Consider the following 16150-nt stretch of genomic DNA (forward strand, 5'->3'; position numbering starts at 1 on the left):
TTCGCTTCTAGTGCACTGATTCTGCTGTTTTTATTCTGTAACTCACCACGTCTGTCTACCAATACTTTTATAATCATGCCACTTTGGGATGTTTATTTGAAAAAACAATGACCCATGCATTCACACCTTTAGAGAGGTTTCTTCGTCTACGTTCCTCACTGAACAAGCAGAGTTCTGGGGTGCGGCTTGCCTAGCCCTTCTGAAGAACTGCTTTGACTGCCATGAGCATTTGCTGACAAACTGCCGGCCATCACCATCACCACCATGGTGGTCAGCCCAGTGGCAGAGTCACCATTATCACCACCATCATCTTCAGTATCACTTTCATAATTCTCCATAGTTTTCATTGTTCTATAGTGACAGAGCATCACCTCCTTTCACTGTCACAGTAAACAGGGCAGATGTTACTTTCCCCACTTTACACATGAAGGATCTGAGGACTAAGAGAAGTAAAATGATGTTCTTAGAATCACATAGCTAATGAGGGGAGGAGGTGAGGTTCCGAATCTGATTATCATGGCCAGAAATTGATACAGTTGCTAGGAGAGTTGAGGGCAAGCTACGGGACACTTGGATTTGTTTAGTCAAAGCTCTTTTAGTTTGTTTTACTTTCCTTTAATTTGTTTAGTCAAGACTTTTTTACTCTAGTGCTTTTTGTCTCTGTGGATTGGGTTATATATGGAGGTAGGGCTGGAACAGGAGAGGTGGCCCCACAGATTGGCCTGAGTAAAATTGTCCACAAGCAATAAAGTCCTCTAACACATATGGGTGACATGGGGACATTTTTGCTTTATTGACCTAGGGCCCAGACACCTCTTTCCCTGCAAATTATCTGTCCTACACTAGTGGGCATGGGATGGAACCATTGTTTTAGAACTCAGGAAGGAAGAAGCAACCTGGGGCGTCTGACGGCAGGTGAGGGAATGTATGACAGGAACATTCTCATGGTGTTCCTTTCTGCCTTTAGGCTGGGTATGAGTGTCCATGGCTGCAGGGTTGAGGAGTAGAAAGGGCTAGAACTGCCTGCCTTGAGAGACTTGGTGGCAGAAAATAAGAACCGGAAGCTGATAGAGCTGCTTGAGAACGTGCATAAGCAGGGCTGCCCTCAAGCCCTGAGCACAAAGGGTGGCCCACCATGCTCCTGCTCTGTGAGGAGTAGAAGCTTTAGGGAGACCTGGAGTCCCTTGGCATAGTCCTTTATGTTCCCATTAAGGGCAGTGGTAATCGCTTTTCAGAGAGTAGAATCAAACAGGGTGGAGCAGGAGGCAGGAAGTAAAAGTGGAGAGGCCAGCATAGTGACTGCAGCTGACAGACTGATCGTGGATGAGGGGGAAGCATCCAGGGCCAGATTAAGACTCTGGAAGCCAGAAGCACTGCAGTGATTATTTTCCAGCTACCTGCTCCCACATCAAACATAATATAAAATGAAAAAAGAAGGATAAGCGAGTCAATGAAAGTCTTAATTTCTGTTAAGGTAACTTCTTTGATGCTTTTTTTGAAATATTGTTTTTCAATTTTTTTCCTCAAAAAAATGTTTTTGGTGTTCCCATTTAACTGATAATAACATCAACAGCCTAGACATCATTAGCTCAGATTGCCAAAATAAGGGCACACTTTTAATTAGGTGATCCAACATTGGGGCACCCTTTGGGGGACTTTGAAATAAATGGAGGCACTTTTTGGAGGTCAGAGTTTTGGGTTTTATGGATTTTAGTTTGTATAAAAAGAAAGAGAGACACTATTTAAAGTCCTAGGTCATTTCCTCAATTAACTGTATTTCAGGGTAACAAAATAGTTGATGAAGGAAAGTTATCTTTTTAATTTTTTTAAAGTAGTTTTTTTAAAAATAGCCCCAGCACAGGGCTTGAACTCATGGCCCTGGGGTCAAGACCTGAGTTGAGGTTAAAAGTTGGATGCTTAGGGGTGCCTGGGTGGCTCAGTGGGTTAAGCCTCTGCCTTCGGCTCAGGTCATGATCCCAGGGTCCTGGGATCGAGCCCCGCATCGGGCTCTCTGCTCAGCGGAGAGCCTGCTTCCCCCTCTCTCTCTGCCTGCTGCTGTGCCTCCTTGTGATCTCTCTCTCTCTGTCAAATAAATAAAATTTAAAAAAAAAAGTTGGATGCTTAACTGATTGAGCCACCCAGGTGCCCCCGAAGTTTTTTTTTTTTAATAGAAAAATTCAAATTACTAAATACAGAAGGAATGTTAGAATTAGAAATCACCATTTTGCCAGCCCTAATAGAAGTGGCAATGGTCATCAATGATGGGGAGTGAATGGCAATGAACGAGTCAGGCTGATACCCCTTAACCCACTGACACCATGAACATTGCTAATAATAGGACACCAGACACTGGGTCTTCTGCAATTATGCAAAAGAAGTACACTACATCACCTATTATGTATTTTTGCCAGCTGACCTGAATTCTGAATTTCACTACCCTAGATCTAGCTAGACGTTTAATAGAAAATACAGGGCACAGAAGGTTATGGTTATGTTAGACAACAGGATAGAGATGCAATCAGTCAAATCCAGAATGTAAGAAATTCTTGGAATAAGTGACCCAGTTTCTTCAACAAACAAATGGCATAAAATGCAGAGAAGGGGAAGCTGTTACAGGTTAAAATGAGGTACAAGAAGCCTATTAGATTTGTTGTTTAAATGCAATGTGTGGACCTCATTTGGATCTTGATTTGGGTGAACTAACTACAAAAACATATTTTTGACATATTAGAGAAATTTGAACACAGACTGGGTATTAAATGTCATCACAGAATTTTTATTAAATATGCAATAAATACATTATGTTAATATATGTCAATTGTTATTAATAATTAGTAGTTATTAGTGAATAACTATTGTATGTCACTGTAGTTTTTTTAAAAGGCCTTATCTGGAAGAGATACATACTGAAGCATTTGTAGATGAAATATGTCTGGGATTTACTTGAAATACTCTGTGCAAAGAGATTTCACTGGTTGAATTCTCCTCTTTTGAAGGCTTTGCCTCCTTTGGGAAGAAGAAGTCTCAAGACATGGGATTGAGAAAGCTTCAGTGCTTCGAGTGATGATGAAATTTCAAAGAACAAGGGCTCTTTTCAGTGTATTTCTGGGCTGCCTCTTCTCCGCCTCGGGTGTGGTAGGGCCAGTAAGTGGCTGGCTTTGTGAGGTTTGTGGGGCTCCAAGCTTTAGCGATTGGCACGTTCAAGTCCGTGCGTGGAGTTGGGACTTGTTTTTCTCTAAGCTGCCACTTGGAAAATGAAGACCTTTTGGAGACAGTAGAGCTAGCAGCCGTTAGGAATATGAGTTTTGCAGCAATTGCTTGGGTTCAGACCTTGGCCACTGAATTGCTGAATGACTTTGGGCAATCTGTTTGCCTTAGCTTCTTTAAGGAACCCCATGACACACCTAGTGGTAGACCTCATGGAAACACTCATGTATAAAATAAAGAGCATGACATTACCTGCCTCTCAGCATGAATTTAAATGAGACGAATATATAAAACACCTAGAACGTATCCTGACTAGGTACAAACTAGCTGTTTTGCGAAGTGACTGAGCAACTCTGGGAATGCAGGTGGCAGGGAATAGTGGTCTCTTCCATGCCCTATGGTTGAGATGAGTCAACTTGATCTCCTGTCCTCCAGGTCCTCAGCCCAAGTTTCTGATTGCAGAGAATAAGTCTCATTGTCCCAGCTGGGGTCACATGCTCACCAGTTGGCCTGCAGAGGGTGGGGCACTTTGGCCAAGCAACCTAGACTGCATGCAGTTGGACAGGTGCAAGTCTCTCCAGAAGAAAGCTGGAGTACTGACTGAGTAATCCAAACTCCTGCTTCCTTCTAGATGCTGATTATACCAAAGATCCTGGAATATTCTGAAGCGCCATCAGGAAATATTGCCTATGGAGTGGGACTCTGCCTTGCCCTCTTTTTCACGGAATGTCTAAAGTCTCTGAGTCTGTGCTCATGCTGGGTCTTAAACCAGCGCACAGGCATCAGGTTTCGTTCTGCTGTTTCCTCCTTTGCTTTTGAGAAGCTAATGCAATTTAAGTCTCTAACACAAATCACCACTGGAGAGGTAAGTGCCTGGGACTATATTGGAGGCCATACTTGCCTAGCCTTTCTCCAGACATCCGTGCCCTGGGGGCTGAGGGAGGGAGGAAAGGGAGTTAGGAGAGTTAGAAATAATTCCTACGGGCCAGTGATGAGGACTTCTCCCACCTGTGTTTGAGTTCCCAGACCATGAGATGACTCCACATGCACTACCATCTGAGGCCACCCCTCTGCCTGTTTGGGGGGGGGTGAGGTGGGGTCCTTGTGAGCCCCGCAGAGCGAGCCTAATGTGCCTCCCACCAACAAAAAAGAAAAAAGAAAAGAAAAGAAATAATTCCTACGGAGAGCGTGGATAATCATCAACAGTTGCTTCTGAGGACGTAAGAACAGGTCAGCAGTAACCAAGGGAGATGCCACTTGCATTCAGAAGCTTGGGACAAAATTGATTGAGTCATTCACCACATAGTTACTGAGGCCTACCTTGGACCAGACCCTGTGCTGGGCCCTGGGGATATAGCAGTGAACAGAAAGACACAAACCCTCAGTAGAAGTGCCTCAGGAAGTGCATCCCCTCAGCCAGCTTGGGGAGGAGGGTATGGATGGATGAGCAGACAGGATAGCTCAGGGAAACCAAGGGAATAGCAATTGTAAATCACCTCTTTGAGTGTTCATTCTTATCTGCAAAGGAGGAGTACTTAGAGCTGCCTGGTTAATTGTTATTGGTCTATCAGTTCCCTTCTCTTGCCCCTCCTATGATGTAACACAAACGTACTAATGTTGACAGAGATTGGAAAAAGACGCTCCAACTTATGACGCATGGGCATGGGAGTATTAGAATTTTATATATTTAATTTCATTGCCCTATTTTTCTCTTGCTTACCAGTTGCCTTGAGGAGCATAGATTCCTTTACTATTAAAACAGGCATTTGAATTTTTGGAAAACGCAGCACTGCTTTGATTCCATATCCTCAAGCCAGACGCTTTGTGATCTGGCATCAGCAACTGTCCAACCTCCCCTCCTCCCATCTCCCCTCTTCCAACACTAGGTTGGCTTCTTCCTTTCAACCAGGCTAGGCTAACCTTCAGTCCTCAAACACACCAGGCACACCACCTCCTGGCAATGTTGCTCATATCACCCCCAACCGCTGTCCTTTTATAATCCCATTCATACTTCATGGATGTCCTCTCCTTCATGACAATATTGCTAAACCCCACCATCCACTCCCAGTTCCCACCAAGCACAAATCCGGCTGCCCCGCTAAGATGAGCCCCCTTCATGGGGCGCCTGGGTGGTTCAGTGGGTTAAAGCCTCCGCCTTCGGCTCAGGTCATGATCTCAGGATCCTGGAATCGAGCCCCATGTGGGGCTCTCTGCTCAGCAGGGAGCCTGCTTCCCCTCCTCTCTCTGCCTGCCTCTCTGTCTACTTGTGATCTCTGTCAAATAAATAAATAAAATCTTAAAAAAAAAAGATGAGCCCCCTTCAAAGACACAAACCCTTTCAGATTCACCACTGTATCACTCAAAATGCCAACATTTGAATTACACAGGGCAGATGTCCAAAAAAAATCTGCCAGATTACACACTGCCATCGAGTGGATGCTTTCTCTAAACTCGATTGGTAGCCAACGTAAGGTATTTGTTATCGTGGTTACCATTACTCTTCCTAATTTTATTAGTCCTGTAACCTAAGGCAACGTGTTCAGTCTCTCTGAAGCTGCAGAATAATAAGGCCAGCCTTAAAGGATTGTTATTAATGAGTTAGTACATATAATGCACATAGAAAGGGGACAGAGGTTCAGAAGTGTTAAATTGCATTGCTGACTTCTCTCAAGCCTTGAGCATGGGAGCTCCCTGTCCTCCTGCATTTGACGGATGTTGAGATCTGTGGCGGCCCTTCCCCCTATTTATCTGAGGAGAGTCATCATAGTAGTTATTAACTTCCACGAAGCCAAACATCATCCCCAAGGCTTTACCTTGTTATCTCAGTCAGTCCTCTGACAACCCTTTTATGCGGTGGTCTCTATTATTGTTCCCATGGTCACAGAGGTAGAAACTGAGGAAGGAAGGAGTAGGAACCGTATATACGAGGTCATGTGATTGGTAAGCAGCAGAACCTGGCTGCACTTACCTGCCTTGCCAAGGAGACTTTCCACACTGAGGTCTGTCCTGGTTCCTTTTCTCTGTGCCTCTATCCTGAGCACCCGCTATGTGCAAGGCCGATTTCCCCCAAATATGCTCATGAACGTAAGACAAGATGGCCCACCTGGAAGTGGGATGGAAGTAACTGGTTACATGAGGAGTTCTAGGGGACTGCTTCCATAAATTTTATTTTAAAATTAATTTATAAAACACCTTCATATGTTCTCCTTGCAAACAAAATAAAGTGGACTAGATGACTCCCTAGACCCCATCACTTCCCTAATGCCTGGAGGTGACCACCATTATCAATACGGCTTGTGTCCTTCTATGCTTTTTAAAGTGTGTTTAAGTACACATGCAAGTTACCCATGGAAAATGTATTATATATTGTGCTTGTGTTTTTACGTAAATGATACTACATTTTACAGGGTTCTGCCACTTTGTTTTACTAATAGAAAATGTATGATACAATTTTTGGGGTAAGTTTTTACATCAAGGATGCTACATTGTTTGGGCTCTTTTGAAGATTTTCTTTCTTCCTCATTATGTCTTAGCCTTCCATCTTAACACATGCAGATCTTTCTTATTCTTTTTCAAGGATGCTTACTTATAATTGTAGCATTTCCTTCCTCCCCATTTTTATTGGATATAATTGATGTATAATGTATTAGTCCAGGGTTTTATACAAGGTAATGACTTAATGAGTTGCAAAACAATCACTACCATAAATTTAGTTACCATTCATCACTTTACATAGTTATAATTTTTTAAATTTAATTTAATTTTTAAAATTTTTTATAAAATATAATATATTTTTATCCCCAGGGGTACAGGTCTGTGAGTCGCCAGGTTTACACACTTCACAGCACTCACCATAGCACATACCCTCCCCAATGTCCATAATCCCACCCCCCTTCTCCCAACCCCCTCCCCCCAGCAACCCTCCGTTTGTTTTGTGAGATTAAGAGTCACTTATGGTTTGTCTCCCTCCCAATCCCATCTTGTTTCATTTATTCTTCTCCTACCCCCTTAACCCCCCATGTTGCATCTCCACTTCCTCATATCAGGGAGATCATATGATAGTTGTCTTTCTCCGATTGACTTATTTCGCTAAGCATGATACCCTCTAGTTCCATCCACGTCGTCGCAAATGGCAAGATTTCATTTCTTTTGATGGCTGCATAGTATTCCATTGTGTATATATACCACATCTTCTTTATCCATTCGTCTGTTGATGGACATCTAGGTTCTTTCCATAGTTTGGCTATTGTAGACATTGCTGCTATAAACATTCGGGTGCACGTGCCCCTTCGGATCACTACGTTTGTATCTTTAGGGTAAATACCCAGCAGTGCAATTGCTGGGTCATAGGGTAGTTCTATTTTCAACATTTTGAGGAACCTCCATGCTGTTTTCCAGAGTGGTTGCACCAGCTTGCATTCCCACCAACAGTGTAGGAGGGTTCCCCTTTCTCCGCATCCTCGCCAGCATCTGTCATTTCCTGACTTATTAATTTTAGCCATTCTGACTGGTGTGAGGTGATATCTCATTGTGGTTTTGATTTGTATTTCCCTGATGCCGAGTGATATGGAGCACTTTTTCATGTGTCTGTTGGCATAGTTATAATTTTTTGCCTGCAGTGAGAACTTTTAAGATCTGCTGTCTTAGCAACTTATACACCATGCAATAGTAACTATGGTCACCATAATTATTTATCTTATAAATGTTTTTACCTTTTGACCACCTTTGTCCATTTTCCCCCACCCACCTGGAGCATTTTCAAAATGGCTAAATTGAGTGTTTATATGCATTATCTCATCAGTTGTCACATCAGTGGTATGGAGTAGGTGGTATTATTATTCCCATTTTACTGATAAGGCAACTGAGGCACAGAGAGACTGAGTATGTGTCTTTGGTCCTATAGCTACTATATGACAGGTCTGGGACATGATCTCTGACAGGTTGTTCCAGGATTCAATATTACCTAATACTCTTGGAGTGGATGCTTTAACCTTTCCCCACCAGTGGACATTCAGAATGTTTCCAGGGTTTTGTTGCTAATAAGCACAACTGTAGTAAATGTCTTTGCCTTCCTCTTGCATGTGTGGATGTTTCTCAACAGAGAAATGAAATAGCCAAGTCTTGGGGTTTGTGCAATTGTTAACTTTTTAAGATACTCTCCAGTTCCATTCCAAAGTGGCTGTACCAAGCTAGCTCCCTCATACACTTCAAATTTTTGTAAAGGTTCAGCCTGAGGCATATCCTGGGAACTGGAAGGAGATCAGTTTAAAGTGAAAAGGAAACCACTTCTTAAGGCATTCAGATTGGTCATTCTAAAAGACATTCATGATCTGGGTCCTTAAATATTTCTTGATTTGCAACGTCAGCTTTTATGTAACATGGAACCGGGCAGTTAGGGAGCAGGAAAGTAGACCGAAGAGTCCATAGCAAAATAGAAAAGGAAGGATAAAAAGACTTAGCTCCTGCCTAAATAAATTCAGCCACTATTATTAGTAGAAATAGAATGAATAGAATAGAATAAGAAAGAAGACTAGAAGTAACTCTCTGGGGAATCTGGATATGAGAAGCAGTAGCAATAGTATAGTAAAATACAACTTTTACTGATGTCCATATGCAGATATCTTATTGACATCCTCACAGCAGCCATAGAAAGTGGGTATAATTATTCCAGCTTCATAGGCAAAGAAGCTGAGGCTCAGAGTGGCTCAGAGTGGCCTAGGAATGGGCCCAGGGTCACACAGAGAGTAAGAGGAGAGCTGTGAACTTGGTGTTTTTGTCTCTACCACCATGCCTCCCAAGCTTTCCTGTCCCATGTAGGCCCTTCTAGGTACCCTAAGAGGTGAAACCTGTGCCCACAGGCTTTGCTGTCTTACAGGCCATTAGCTTCTTCGCCAGCGACGTAAACTGCCTGTTCGAAGGGGTGTACTATGGCCCCCTGATCTGGCTCATCTCTTCATTGCTGATCTCCTGCACTGTCACCTCCTACCTCACTCTTGGACCCACTGCGCTCTCCGCCAGTCTGTGCTATCTCCTAATTTTACCAGTGGAGGTAATGTCTTTTTTTTTTTTTTTTTTTTTGCCCTCCATATGATGTTGGATGTTCCTCAGAACTCTCTGGGCTCTGGAATCTGGGGTACTTCTGAATGAAAGTATTGACTCCTGTTGACTGTTCATTCCACTTGTGGTTAAGTTTCAGCTTCCATTTCTGCCTAACTGTTCTCTGGCCACAGCATTGGCCAAAGAAATAAGAGGTGATTATGATATGCAAAAGTCCATCTCATAGATTTCTGTGAGGGATTATCTGCCTCACACACTTTCCTTAGTAGATGTCCTCTATGTAAGGTTTTTATTCCTTCTTTTCTACCCTGAATGTGGTGACGTAATAGCCCAGATAGCGTTTAACGTTCGGCTGAGCACAGTAAAAAGGGAGGAGCCCAGCAAATTTGCTGACAAAGATTCAGGTGAAATAAACCTGGGCAAAACAGGAAGTGAGTCCTGGGTTATGTGTGCTCTGAATTATTGAAATCAAGTGTTTTCCTCCCTCCGCACAGGTATTCTGATCAGGTGATCATAACTATTGGCGGGTTAGAGTTCCCAAGGGCAGAGGAGTCATATTTCTGTTTAGTTAACTACAACCTGGCTTGGGACACAGGAGAAAAACACCCCCAGGATGTGTGAGACAGGTGCTCTAAGGCACGATGGAGTGGTTTCCATTGGAAAGCCTTCAGCAGGACCCTAGAATTTAGAGTCACAGTGGCTTCCAACAGGGCAGGATTAAATCCAGGTGGCCAACCCACATCTGCATTTTACCTTTGGACATACTCCCCGTTGTCATAGTTACGCCTGGGTGAACCCTCGTCCCCTTGTCAAAAGAAGCTCTTGCTGCATCCTGACCACAGGTGTTCCTGATTCGAAAGACTATTAAGATACACGATCATACCTCTGAGATCAGCGACCATCGCATCCGTGTGACCAGTGAAGTTCTCACCTGCATTAAGCTGATTAAAATGTATGCATGGGAGAAACCATTTGAAAAAATAATTAAAGGTACAGAAAATCTCATTTTCTTGCTCAGAGCCTTGGGATGCCATGGTGGGTCAAGCCTCTCCCTTTTTGGGGAGTTCTTTCATCCTCTGGAAGTTTGGTGCTTTTTGGAGGATGTTCTTAGGATTAATTTCAGTGCCTTTGTCTTTTTTTTTTTTTTTTCGTACCTTTGCTTTTCATCTCTCAGCCCTCAGAAGGCAGGAAAAGAAACTGCTGGAGAAGACTGGGATCATCCAGAGCCTGACCACTGCCTGCTTGTTTATAGCCCCTACAGTGGCCACAACATTGACGTTCCTTATCCACACATGTTTACAACAGAAACTCACAATCTCAGTGGTAAGTGCTTGGGGTGCTTCGTTTCCCCCCATATTGATAAGGAGTTTTTCTTTTATATCTTTCCCTAGACCACGTTCCTTCAAAGATCTGAAGGTTTTGCACATGGACAACAGATGATGATTTTGATTTTCCAGACTTTTAGGATGCTCGAACTTTCTTCCATCTTAAACTGTCTGAAAAACTGACATCCCTTGCATAGCAACTATGGGAGGGAGGATGACAAAGTCACCCCAGAGGAGTTGAAATGAGTAGTTAAAACCCTGATGACTCTGACACATGCCTGGGGGTTGAGAATCCTAAATTAAGGAGTTTCTTTGAACCCAAAATAGGGCTCTGAAAATATATCTTAAATAAAAAGCTAGAGCTTCTTCTGCCTTCTCTCTGTGGTCTGACTCTGGCCCAGAAAAGCAGCAGCTGCCTTTTAGGGGTAGAATCCCAGTTCCCTGAGGAGGTAAACCAGGGGGCTGCTTTGAGAGAGCTTGGAATCCAGGTGGGGCTTGGGACAGAGCACTGCACCCAAAGCAAGAGGGGGAAGCATTTGAGAATCCACCGCCAAGGGTTTGTTTGTGTTCCAGAAGCAGACACCTGACTTGGCCCAGGCATGCACCAGAGAGGCCCCCTGAAGGCTTGAGGGTGGGCACCGGGGCTTTTATAGGAGAAAGTCTCAGCAGGAGTTTAGGATCACCCTGCACTCACACAGTGAAGGATGAAGAAGGGAGTGGAGGTGGGGCATGGATTGGAAAGTCCCCAGGTACTTCAGGTCACATTCTGAGATCCTGAGCGAGGTTGTCTGCTGTCCTCAAGGCAAGTCTCCCAGGAGAGAGTGAGGCATGGATTAGCCTTGAAGTGCAGAGACATTTGGAATATTAGAAACAAGTATCTAAGGCAAGGAAGGCTGAATACGATCATAACGGCAGTAACAGTATCAAGCTCCGCTGACAGCGGACAAGCTCTCTCACATGTACTTTCTCAGTGCTTCCCTGCATTTATTCCTGTACCCGCTGATGATTTTGACCCTATGCCAAGGGGAAAGCGCAGCTCGTTGGGCGAGGGGACCTGGCCAAAGTCACAGAGTCACCAGCTTGCCAAGCTACATCGGAAGCCAGGCCTAGAGACACAGAGACGTTAAGAGGAGTGCTCCTTTGAAGGGCATCTTCGTTCTTTCCACAGTTTGGCAACCGTGGCCATTGCTGCTATTAACATTGGGGTACAGATGGCCCTTCTTTTCACTACATCTGTATCTTTGGGGTAAATACCCAGTAGTGTAATGGCAGGGTCATAGGGAAGCTCTATTTTTAATTTCTTGAGGAATCTCCACACTGTTTTCCAAAGTGGCTGCACCAACTTGTATTCCCACCAACAGTGTAAGAGAGTTCCCCTTTCTCCACATCCTCTCCAACACATGTTGCCAAGATGCCCTTCAATGGACGAATGGATAAGGAAGATGTGGTCCATATACACTATGGAGTATCATGCCTCCATCAGAAAGGATGAATACCCAACTTTTGTAGCAACATGGACGGGACTGGAAGAGATTATGCTGAGTGAAATAAGTCAAGCAGAGAGAGTCAATTATCATATGGTTTCACTTATTTGTGGAGTATAACAAATAACATGGAGAACATGGGGAGATGGAGAGGAGAAGGGAGTTGAGGGAAATTGGAAGGGGAGGTGAACCATGAGAGACTATGGACACTGAAAAACAACCTGAGGGTTTTGAAGGGGCAGGGGGTGGGAGGTTGGGGGAACCAGGTGGTGGGTATTAAGGAGGGCACGGATTGCATGGAGCACTGGGTGTGGTGCAAAAACAATGAATACTGTTAAGCTGAAAAGAAATAAAAAAAATTAAAATTAAAATTAAAAAAAAAAAAAAAGAGGAGTGCTCCTTCCCTGCTCTTTCCAGTCTCCTCAAAATACTGGCTTCGTCCCTGCCATGGGGGGGACCGGCCTATCAAAAGCTGGTGGGGGGGGTCTGGCTCTGTGGCTTCTGGCTCTGGGAGGGAAGCCTCAGGGGGTGGAGAGAGAACAGAGATGTGCCCCTCACCACCTCCTCCCCTCCTTGCCAGGCTTTCACTACGGTGGCCACCTTGATTCCCATGCGGCTGTCCGTGTTCTTCGTGCCCTTTGCAGTAAAAGGCCTCACGAATTCCAAGCCCGCGGCAGAGAGGTTTAAGGTAAGTGGTTGGAGGACTGTTTTGTTTTTTTTTTTTTTAAGATTTTATTTATTTGACAGAGAGAGATCACAAGTAGAGAGAGAGAGAGAGAGAGAGAGGAGGAAGCAGGCTCCCCACCTAGCAGAGAGCCGGATGTGGGACTCGATCCCAGGACCCTGAGATCATGACCCGAGCCAAAGGCAGAGGCTTAACCCACTGAGCCACCCAGGCAGCCCGGTTGGAGAACTGTTTGTGTGGCTCTCTGTTTGGGTGTTCATCTGCCTGCAGTCATTGTGACGTTCCTCCTGAACATGACCCCAGGCCAAGCCAGACGCCAGCATCCACGGAGAGGGATTGGCCAGCTCAGGGACCCCCTGCACCCAGGCTGCGATGGAGGCTGGGAACACAGAGGAATCGGGCCCTGGGGAGGTCTTAGGACAGTCTATACAAACCAGGTCTCAGACAGGAGGTCTGCAGAGTTACCCTGATGGTTTTGCTTTTTTAAAAAAAATCATATTTGTTGCTTGCATTTAAAAACCTGGGAATTCTATATAAAAATCAGATTTCTGGATTTTTTCTGAATAATCAGAAGATCTGGGAACATCAGACCCACATTTCCCCATGGCCACAAACAGCTGGAGTTGAGGTGATAGTTGTCCTACTTAGATGAGGTAGTGGGATACAGTTTCCTGCTGCCTCCACTGTGCCCTACTGTATACCCTACAGCTCCCACTGTGCCCTACTGTACACCCTACAGTCCCCACTGTGCCTACTTGACACTGGGGTTGTTTCACCTACCATTTATCCTCTTAGCAATGGTCTACTTCACTTTTTTCCATAGCTGGTCTTGCTCCTACAGCACCTGAGTTTAAAAACCCTTATCTAGGGGTGCCTGGGTGGCTCAGTGGGTTAAAGCCTCTGCCTTCAGCTTAGGTCATGATCCCAGGGTCCTGGGATCGAGCCCCACATCAGGCTCTCTGCTCAGCAGGGAACCTACTTCCCCACCCCACTCGCTGCCTGCCTCTCTGCCTACTTGTGATCTCTGTTTGTCAAATAAATAAATAAAATCAATAAAAAATAAAAAAATAAAAACCCTTATCTAAACCAATTTACAAAGTCATCTCACTTAAATGCATGTAGTTCCCAACTTATTCACTCAGTCATTTATTCATTTATTCAAAAACTATTTGTTGAGGGGCACCTGGGTGACTCAGTTAGTTAAGTGTCTGCCTTTGGCTTGGGTCATGATCTCCGAGTCCTGGGATCAAGCCCGCCTTGGGCTCAGTCCCAGGACCCCAGATCATGACCTAAGCCAAAGGCAGATGCTTAAACGACAGCCACCTAGATGCCCCCAGACCATTTTTCTTTTGTGCTGTTTGCTAAAAACAAGTGAAAAGCACTGAATGGTATAAACAAATTTAGAGTTTGAGAATACATTTGAGGGTTTGGGGGTAAAAGGACCCCTGTTTTTCTTCCTTATAAGCCCATTTATCGACATTTGTTAATATCCAGATGTGTGCTTATCATACTGACTCATTAAGCCAGTGTATCACTCAAAATTTATCTAATAAAATTAAGGTATATGTGGTAACAATTTAAGCAAAGGAATGAGAGCCATCAGTGGTTACCCAGTGGTTATGTTACTAAAATTTAATAACTTAACAAGTAAGTGCCCAGCTAACTAAACAAAATAAAGGGACCCATGCAATTCCCAATGATGACTCTATGCCTTGACTCAAATGTTATAATTAACCTAATTAAATATACCTGACGTTCAATTTAAAAAAAGAGACCACCTTTTTTATTTTGAAAATAGCTTTTTATCTCTGCAAAATCCTGTGTGCTCATTGTAGAAGGTTCAGATAGTGCAAAAAGTTACAGGGAACAAAAATCGCTCAACATCCACTATCTAGAGATAAAACCATTGTCCGAAATGTCAAGAAGTATCTTTCTACATCTCTTTCTTAGCAAATCTCCAGGGAGAGACGTGTGCCTATAATTTAAGTGCAGTGAGATCATACTTCCCAGCTGCCTCTTTTAATGCTCGCACTCATGTATGTTTCCCAGTCAGGAAGATGGAGACACAGAGATGAGTGACCAGCTCATGGTCACACTTTGAAATGTATGGCCCCAAACAATTTCCCACCAAAAGGGCAGACCTTTTTACTTTGAATAGTTAAGAATGAAATTTAATTAGAAAAGTGGCACATCTGTCTGAGGGTTCCTCAGTGTTGTCATCCATGTAAAACCAAACAGAAAAGAACAGAGCAGGCAGTATGCAGATATCAAAGAGTGGCCCAGTGGTCCAAAACTTGGAAAACCCTGGTCCAGAATTCCTACCAGCAGAACCTGGCTCCCTCTGAACTAGTGGTGGTTCTTCAGACTTCTACTGTTTATTAGGAGTTTATAAACCAGACCTATAGGCAGGCCAGTGAAACGGGCACACATTCTTATTAGACTGCAGAACTGAATTCCTCCTTTCTTTTTGTCTATACAGAAATTTTTCCTACAGGAGAGACCTGTTTTGTACGTCCAGGCATTGAAAGATCCCAGCAAAGCAGTGGTTTTGGAGGACGCCACCTTGTCATGGCGACAGACCTGCCCCGGGATTGTAAATGGAGCCATGGAGATGGAGAAGAAAGGGCACACTCCGGAGGGGATGACCAGGGCTCAGCCAGCTCCAGGAGCCCTCGGGCCAGAGGACACAAAGGACAGCCTAGCCCCAAAGTTGCACAAATTAAACCTAATGGTGTCAAAGGTAGCCTTATCCAGGCCACACAGGCAGGCTGGCTGCCAGACTTTCGGGGCCTGAAGCTTGAGCTTCCTGGCACTCTACTGTTTCCTTGGCCAAAAACTGCCATCTCTAAATACCTCTTTTAAATACAAATTGTTCACAGAGGGCAAGCACAGGAAATCTTTTATTCTTCAGTGGGGATCAACTGATCATCCAGAATTTTTTTTTTTTAATAATAACAAGACCCAGGATAGAAAGCTATATGCTGGGAGAGAAGGGGAAGGAGACTAACATTGACTAAGGTGCTAGTATGTGCCAATTTGGTTGTTCTGTGAACTCACCTCATCTGACTTCTTCTCTGACTAACATTTGCAGGGGCAAGCTTCCCTTCTTGTCTAAATTCCACCTCTGCACTTTCAAGTCAAATTTGGTTGCATTCCCTCCCTCCCATCAACGCAGTCCATTGGTGACGCCTATCAGCTCTCTCCTGAATACATCCACCTTTCACCAACTACGCCCCCAACTCCCCAAGCCCCAGCCACTATCATGCTATTCCAGCTCCTCTAGGACCCTCCTTATCAGCCCCTTTGATTCCACTTTTGCCCTCTTACTATTTTTACCATGCAGAGGACAGAGGGCTCTTTCTAAACCATAAACCAATTCAAGTCACTCTCTT

General features: G+C 44.2%; 1 protein-coding gene and 1 non-coding gene across 2 annotated transcripts in view; both read left to right on the forward strand.

Annotated features, from left to right (window-relative positions):
* ABCC11 (ATP binding cassette subfamily C member 11) overlaps positions 1 to 16150 on the forward strand; it is a 67573-nt gene that overhangs the window by 16217 nt on the left and 35206 nt on the right. Inside the window, exons 5-11 of the mRNA XM_032854551.1 lie at positions 2997 to 3144; positions 3839 to 4072; positions 9083 to 9256; positions 10107 to 10254; positions 10439 to 10587; positions 12654 to 12761; positions 15238 to 15498. Coding sequence (XP_032710442.1) covers positions 2997 to 3144; positions 3839 to 4072; positions 9083 to 9256; positions 10107 to 10254; positions 10439 to 10587; positions 12654 to 12761; positions 15238 to 15498 — 1222 coding nt within the window. The remainder of the gene's footprint in view (positions 1 to 2996; positions 3145 to 3838; positions 4073 to 9082; positions 9257 to 10106; positions 10255 to 10438; positions 10588 to 12653; positions 12762 to 15237; positions 15499 to 16150) is intronic.
* Positions 4189 to 4273, forward strand: LOC116866012. The gene has a single exon (XR_004382307.1). It is a non-coding gene; the product is annotated as a small nucleolar RNA Z195/SNORD33/SNORD32 family (small nucleolar RNA).

The sequence above is a fragment of the Lontra canadensis genome, unplaced genomic scaffold (genome assembly GCF_010015895.1).
Source record: "Lontra canadensis isolate GAN:19392208 unplaced genomic scaffold, GSC_riverotter_1.0 scaffold8, whole genome shotgun sequence".
Lineage (NCBI taxonomy): Eukaryota > Metazoa > Chordata > Mammalia > Carnivora > Mustelidae > Lontra > Lontra canadensis.